The 8,090-nt window shown below is 29.4% G+C and overlaps 1 protein-coding gene across 1 annotated transcript in view; it reads left to right on the top strand.

The window, feature by feature from the left end:
* Positions 1–344: 344 nt before the first annotated feature.
* Positions 345–8,090, top strand: part of LOC134710621 (proprotein convertase subtilisin/kexin type 4-like) — a 58,582-nt gene continuing 50,836 nt past the window's right edge. Inside the window, exons 1-2 of the mRNA XM_063571004.1 lie at positions 345–428; positions 7,245–7,361. Of these exons, the coding sequence (XP_063427074.1) occupies positions 345–428; positions 7,245–7,361 (201 nt within the window). The remainder of the gene's footprint in view (positions 429–7,244; positions 7,362–8,090) is intronic.

Genomic DNA, 8,090 nt, shown 5'->3' with positions numbered 1-8,090 from the left:
TGATTGAATTTAATGTAGATACATCATATACATCTAAGGGTACAAAAAAAAGTTTACAAATTCACCTAGCCAATGACAAAGTTTCTGAAGTGTATCAATAATTTATATATAGATGGATGTATATTGAACTATTGATGAAATATTAAAAAGTCTTTGGGTCAATAACACGATTATATTCATATTCTTAACGTGACATATTCCGAAAAAAAAATATTAGATTAATTTCAACACTAGCCTTTTGAATTACAAAAATGAAAATGTATATTTCGCTTCTTAGTGTATATGTCTTTCATTCGGTGCTGGGTTTTAGAAGATTAGATTATAGAGATGGAGAATTCACTAATATGATAGTATTCACAACATCAAGAAATGACGATCCTAATCTATGGTTTAATAAGGAACATCCAGGATTTGAGTATATTGATCAGGTAGGATAAACTAGCTGTTAGACGGAGAACATCAATAAAAGAATTTAGAGTTCCTTTGGGAGTTTTGTAAAGATATTGTAGTAGAACCTATATGTTAGGAAAGGAATTCTCCTAATCCTGATGATTTTGATGAAATAAGTAATTAATAAAGTTTAAATTTCATCGTAGGTTATACAAATTTAACGAACAGTTAGAGCAAAAGAAATATTCGTTTGTTTTAACGAACTCTAATGTAATATAAGCTGTAAAGAGCGCTCATAAAAAAAATTATAAGGTTCCTTGGAACCCAATGTCTCGCGTACTTATGCTGTTAGTTGCAAGCTCAACTTAAATGAGGAGATACTTATTAAACAAATCCCTCTAGATAGTAGATTATGTCCAATTTGGTAAAATTTTAGTATGGTTTATTAATCTTATAAATGTTTTTAAAACTTCAACTGCATACTATGTGATGCAAACCGGAAGAAAAAACGTAGTCAATTTATAAGAAATATTCGGAAAAACAGAAAACACATATTTTCAAAATTTCCCTCCCTCTAAAAAGTAGCTTTTGATCGTAAACAAGCTTTTGTTTGTAGAAGTTTGGTAGAAATCCAGGATGTTGCAAGAGGGGAGGCATGTTTTATTTTCGATACGTTATTCGATTTTAAATTGTTAAAGCAATTATTTGAGTTAAAATTAAAAATATTTTCTTATTTTTTTCATTGAAAATTAATGGAAATTAATAAACCCAACATTGAGTTAAAATACAAAAATGTCTTGTTCCTATACACAGGCAGAATTTTCTCATGTGCATTTCATATGAATCTCACCTGAAATTCATATGGAAAATTGCACACGAGATTACCCTCAAACCAGTTTATACATAAAACTCACGTGAAAATGATTATGTGTATTTCACTTGAATTGAGATTCACATTGATTCCTGAAGAAAAATTTTAACATAATTTTACATGAACTTACAAAAACAGGATATTTTTCATGATTTGTATAAATCATAAATTGTTGCGTGCATTTATTCTTAGTAAATTTACGGGTGATACACATAAAATACAGATCCGTCGACAGGCATATTGAATATGACGCCACTCTTAAATGACTTTATGAAAATAACATAGCAGTAATACGTGTACAGGATTATTTTATTGCTTTTCTATTAAAAATTTAAAAAAAAACGTTTTTAATAAACAGGAAAAGTCACTTTTTTAGAAAATGTTTATTGTTTAAGATTTCTAACAAAATATCAAGTGTTTTTTTTCTGTTTCAAAGTGTATTCCCTATTATCACTGTTTTTATGAATCGCCGTACTTTTTTCTTTCTGTTTTAATCCCAAAACCTGACCATTTTGCTCTCATTCGTGTAAGTAATGTTTTTCAGAGCACGACTAATCTTCTTTATAACTGTAGAAATGATTGTCATCTCTGTTTATGATTATGTCGCCTGTCAATCTTATCAATAGAATAAATTTATTTGCGACGTGGAGAAAATCACTCAGAATTATCGAATTACCATGGACCTATTTTTATCGACAATATGAACACATGATTATCAAATTATCATACAAGACTACACAAATTTTTAACACTTATCATGTTGACCAATAATACAATGAATTGTTAATTATTGTTGAATAATAAAAGGACAACAAATTTTACTTTAATCAAGCGTAGTGTAAAAGTTAATTTGTGATTGACTTTAAATTGTTATTTGTCAAATATAACTTCATCTAGATATAATCTATTGTCAAGTCTTATTGCGTCTCCATACATGATGAGAGTGTTTTAAAACCTAACTTTCTCTAGATCAACCTTTTGACATGGTTGAGTTTGATTTATCAAATCTTACTGCGTTTAGATACAACATGTTAAAGTTATTTTCAAATTCATACTGCGTCTAGATATATGTTGTCTTGAGAGTATTTTTAAATCTTACTGTGTCTTGATACATGTTGACGGTACTATTTTTTAATCTTACTGCGTCTAGATAAAACATTTTGAGGTTACTTTCAATTCAATTGTCTAGATACAACTTGATAGTGGTTATTTTAATATCTAATCGCGTTTTGAAACACCATGTTGAGGTTGATTTTTAAATCTTACTGCGTCTAGATAAAACATTTTGAGGTTTATTTCAATTATCACTGCATCTAGAAACAACATGATAAGGGTAATTTTAAAATCTTATTGCGTTTAGAAAAAACATGTTGAAGTTGATTTTCTCTCTATGTTGCTGCGTCTAGATACAACATGTTGAGAGTATTTTCAAATCTTACTGTTTAAACGTTTAAATGTTTCTGCCTCCAGATACAATACATAGATGTGATTTTCAAATCTTACAGCGTCTTGATACATGTTGAGAGTATTTTCAAATCTTACTACGTCAAGATTACACGTGTTAAAGTAATTTTGAAATCTTACTGCGTCTAGATACAACATGGTGAGGGTGATTTTAAATTTTTCTGCGTCTAGAAACAATACGTTGAGGTTTGTTTTCGAATCTTTGTTTCGTCTAGTTGCACTGTGACATGTTGATATAAAAAAGAAGATGTGGTATGATTGCAAATGAGACAGAGGTTATTTTCAAATATTACTTCGTTTTTATAAAACAGGTTGTGGTTAATTTTCAAATCTTACTGCGTCTATATATATATATATATAGGTAGATACAACATGTTGAGGTTATTTTCTTATGTTTCGGTGTCTAAATACAACATGATGAGGTTATTTTCAAATCTTAACAATTATTTTGTCACATATATTTGTTTTTTCCGTATTCTATTTGTTTAATACATTCAAAATTCAAATTCAAAACGAAAAGACCCTTATCAAATGACATATCAAAGCTCAAACACATCTGTCATGTTCCTGACTTGGTAAAGGCATTTTGTTATGTAGAAAATGGTAGATTGACTACACCTTTCACTTGCATTACAAAAAAGCACAAGGTACCATACAAGATTGCTTATTACTATGTCCAGGTCAGATTTTTACTGTTCTAATGAGTTCATTGTACAATAAAGGTACATGTTCAACGTTATACTATATTTTGATTCAACGCGAACTATAAACCTACACGTTTTTGTAAGTGCTGTCCAAGCATGTGTATCACCCCATACTTTTAAATGGTTTTATATTTCATGCATGACAAACTTATAATTCTTTCTTCAATGATCTATTATAAAAGACTGTGTGGGTGTTTAATATTCCTTTTTGATATATGTTTTAATCTGACTTTATTTTTTTCAGCTTCGTACTTCTTTCAATCTCGCATTTGACTGCACAATTCAATCAAAATCATAATACATGAGGAGGCTTTTCGGATCAATTCCAAACAAATTAAATGTTAACTGTTATATATACAATATCATTTTACAAAAAAGTTTATTCATTTTACATTGACCAAATATTGTGTTCATACTGCAACTTAAATTAATAAATAAATACTTTTTTTCTAAATCGTAACACACATTTTTAACTTAGGTTCATCCCTTATTGAACCCCTGATTGAAGAAAAAATAATGAAAATGACAATGCACACAATATAGCTGTGTTACTACATTTAGGAGATCAAGACAACTAGTTGCAGTATAAAATATTTTTATACTAGGTTCATCGTAACAAGTACTACAACGCTATTTTCTGTTAACTTTACTTTTGATATATCTATATATGCTATATGCATACCGCGTACCATCACACGCGGTGTATCAACATAATGTTGCTTGTCAAGAAGCTGCACAATTGCGATGATAGTGGAGCATGGACTGTTGACCCTTCCGAGGCATATACAAGCGCCATCCGGGGTTTGTTTGCACTTTTTTGTGTGTACTATGTTATGTACTCATAGTTTGCCTGTTTCCGTGTATTTATTTGTCGTTGTTTTCTCCATTTGCCAATGTTATTGTCTGTTTGTCTTTCAATACGATTTTTTATTTCCCTTGATATTTTATCGACATGTAATCGCAAAGAGTAATTGTAATTGGTTTCAACGATTTTTAGGTAATCTTTGTTTTAAATGTCTGATATGTCCTAAGCTCCAAATAAAAGTACACCCACCCTATTTAGCAATTCTTAAAACTGTGTAGTTCATGAAGGTATTTAGTAAAACTGTTGACCTTTTTATTATGAGATTCCTGGGATACCTCTGTACTTTTGCAGAGCATTAAAGCTACTTCGGATACTAAAAGAAAGTTATGAAAAGAGGCGATAAGCGAAATGAGTTTTCATTAGTGATATTCGACATTCATTCAAAAGTACTTTTTTTATTATTTTTATGTTAAATGTTTTTTTATTTAATCGACTTTGTGGTTACTGCATTCATGATTGCCGTGTATTTTCATTCGTTTCTTTTAACCTGGAACCATGATTTATTTGAAATTCGACAAGATCAAAGAAAAGATAGTTATAGTCATAATCATAAAGGAAGCCAAAGTTTTAATACTAATATGTAACTGGAATAAGTATGTATAATGATAATTGTAAACTATTAAATGATTATGACCCGACATATTTTTTTATGTGAAGACTATTACCGTAATATACACCTTTGCTGTTCGCTGGATGTACGGTTTCGATACATTGTATCATAGATAAAAAGTAAAATCACAAAAATACTTCGAGGAAAATTCAAAACGAAAAGTCCCTAATCGAATGGCAAAATCAAATGATAAAACCCATCATATGAATGGACAACAACTGTTATATTTCTCACTTGGTACAATCATTTTCCAATGTAGAACATGGTGAATTGAACCTTGTATGATAACGGTAAATCTCTCATTTGAATGACAGTGGCATCAAATTTCAGCGACTGTGGAATGTGGTTTGTCATGAATTGAGATACTGCTGCAACAAATGTTACTGCGTCTAAATAAAACATGTAGAGGTTATATTTCTTATATTTCGGTGTTTAGATACAGAATGTTGAGGTTAATTTCAAATCTTAACCATTATTCTGTCATATAGCTTTGTTTTTCCGTATTATATTTGTTTTATACATTCAAATTCAAATTCAAAACGGAAAGACCCTTATCAAATGACATATCAAAACTTAAACACGTGTGTCATGTACCTGACTTGGTAAAGGTATTTCGTTATGTATAAAAAGGTGAATTGAATCCTGGTTCACTTTCACTTGCATTACAATAAATGACCAGGTACCATACAAAATTGTTTATTACTATGTTTATATCAAATATATACTTCATCTGATGAGTTCATTGTACAATAAAAGTACATGTATATACATAACGTTATACTTTATTTTAGCGTGAACTATAAACCTACACATTTTTGTAAGTGCTGTTCAAGCATGTGTATCACCACATACCTTTAAAGTGTTTTGTATTTCATTCATGAAAAACTTATAATTCTTTATTCAATGATCTATCATAAAAGACTGTGTGGGTGTTTAATATCACTGATTGATATATATTTAAATCTGTTTCTATTTTTTCATCTTAATACTTATTTTAATCTCACATTTGACCGCACAATTCAATTAAAATCATAACACATGATGCGGCTTTTCGGAAAAATGCCAAACAAATTAAATGTTAAATGTTCTATATACAGTATTTGTTGTAAAAACGAATATTTTTTTTACATTGACTTTTGTTTTCATACTGCAACTTATATTAATAAATGAATATATTTTTTTAAATCGTAAGATAAATGTCAAACTTATGTTCATCCCTTATTTAACTCCACATTGTTCAGAAAGTGTTCTATAATGAAATTGACATTGCACAAATATAGCTATGTTACTGCATTTAGGAAATAAACACAACTAGTTGCAGTATAAAACATTCTTATACTTGTTATACTAGGTTAATCGTAACTAGTACATGTAACACTACGCTATTTTCTGTTACCTGTACTTTTAAGATATCTATATATGCTAATGGTTTTTCAAAGTAATTTTGGGGCCCTTTATAGATTGTTGTTCGGTGTGAGCCAAATCTCCGTGTTGAGGCCGTGCATTGGCCTACAATTGTTTAAACGTTTTAATTAGAAACCAATAAAAAAAAATGTGATATTCGGCATCCATCCAAAAGTACTTTCTTGATTTTTCATGCAAAACAATTTTTATCTAATCGACTTTGTGGTTGCTGCAATTCATTGCCGTGTATTTTAATTTGTTTCTTAAATCATAATTTATTCAAAATTTGACAAGATCAAAGAAAAGAAAAATATAGTCATTATCATAAAAGACGCCAAGGTTTTTTATACTTATATGTAACTTGTATAAGTATATATTGTTTGTAAACTATTAAAAGTAAAATTAAAATTGAGAATGGAAAGTTATTAAAAATTATTTAAAGTGCATGACTTGACTTATGTTTTAATGTGACGCAAATTGTCGTTACCTGTACTGTTCGATGAACGTATGGATGGCTTGTACCATAGAAACGACGTATCATTGGAATGTTGTTTGTCATGAATTAAAGATATGTGATACTGAAGGAGCAGGAAATGCTGATACTTTTGGTCTTAAAAAAAACACCACATATGTTCTACTTAAACTTTAGTCTTCTGGGAGGTGTTTTGATAACTGTTATTTTAGCCCTGGTATCTTTAATGCGTTTATAGCATTTGAGTTGATCACAGCAAAAGCAAATCATTTGACATAATTCAATGTGAATTTTTTTTTTTCAATTTGATTACACTGATTAACGTTTTTGAAATTTCACTTATGTGAGTATTGCATTAAGCAAGTCGTCGCAAAGTGATAAGTTATAAATAAAATGTAATTGATATTATTTTAGAATGAACAAATGTAGAATGAATGTTCACCTTTTTTTTCGAATTATTTCAGTTTCGGATAGGAAAAGAATTATATATTAAAGCGCAGATCCGACAGACAAGAACAAAGGAAAAACTAAGTACTCTAAGAGAAGACACTGATGTCAATTTATTGAGACGAAGTCCAGGGGTAAGAATATTTATGTATATTACATTCGTCACCGATGAGTCTTTTGTAGAAAAAACGCGCGTCTGGCGTAAAAATAAAATTTCAATTCTGGTATCTATGATGAGTTTATTTACTGACATTGGTTAAATGCGCTAAAATATTTTCCAGCTGATCATTACAGTAATTAACAGCTATTCATAATACACAGCTATTATAATTCACGAATACTTGTATTTCACAACTATAATTAATCAAAACCAATGCTCATTTACATAAGATCAAATAAGTCATATGAATAATCACTGACTTCATACACAAAAAAAAGAATTCTAAAAAAATATTTTCTGTCGATCTGGTGTTATCCTCCATCTTCGAACTTTCATTCAGTTTGTTAGTTAATCGTCCAAGTTCTCACCTTACATTTGTAATAATCTCTAGAAAAAATGCGTTCAATCCTTTACAAAAAATGAGTTTGACACTGAAACATATTTTCAATTACAAATCTTGATCAACTGAACCAAACAACTCTAATCATCGAACCTTTTTCCTATGTTACTCCATACAATTGTAGGTTAATGGATTAAATTGTTGATTAATAAATTTTGCCATGTTTTCTGATAAAATTTAGTTTCATTGACTATGTTTCTATATTGTGTTAAGTCTATCTCTACATATAACGGTATTAATAGTTATTCTTTCTCATGAGGTGAAAAGAAATTTAGAAAAAAGTGTATGTCATGGTCTCTTGAA

This window comes from Mytilus trossulus, chromosome 3 (genome assembly GCF_036588685.1).
Source record: "Mytilus trossulus isolate FHL-02 chromosome 3, PNRI_Mtr1.1.1.hap1, whole genome shotgun sequence".
In the NCBI taxonomy this organism is placed as follows: Eukaryota; Metazoa; Mollusca; class Bivalvia; order Mytilida; family Mytilidae; genus Mytilus; species Mytilus trossulus.
The sequence above is the reverse complement of the archived record's forward strand: the minus strand, read 5'-3'. Positions and strand labels throughout refer to the sequence as shown.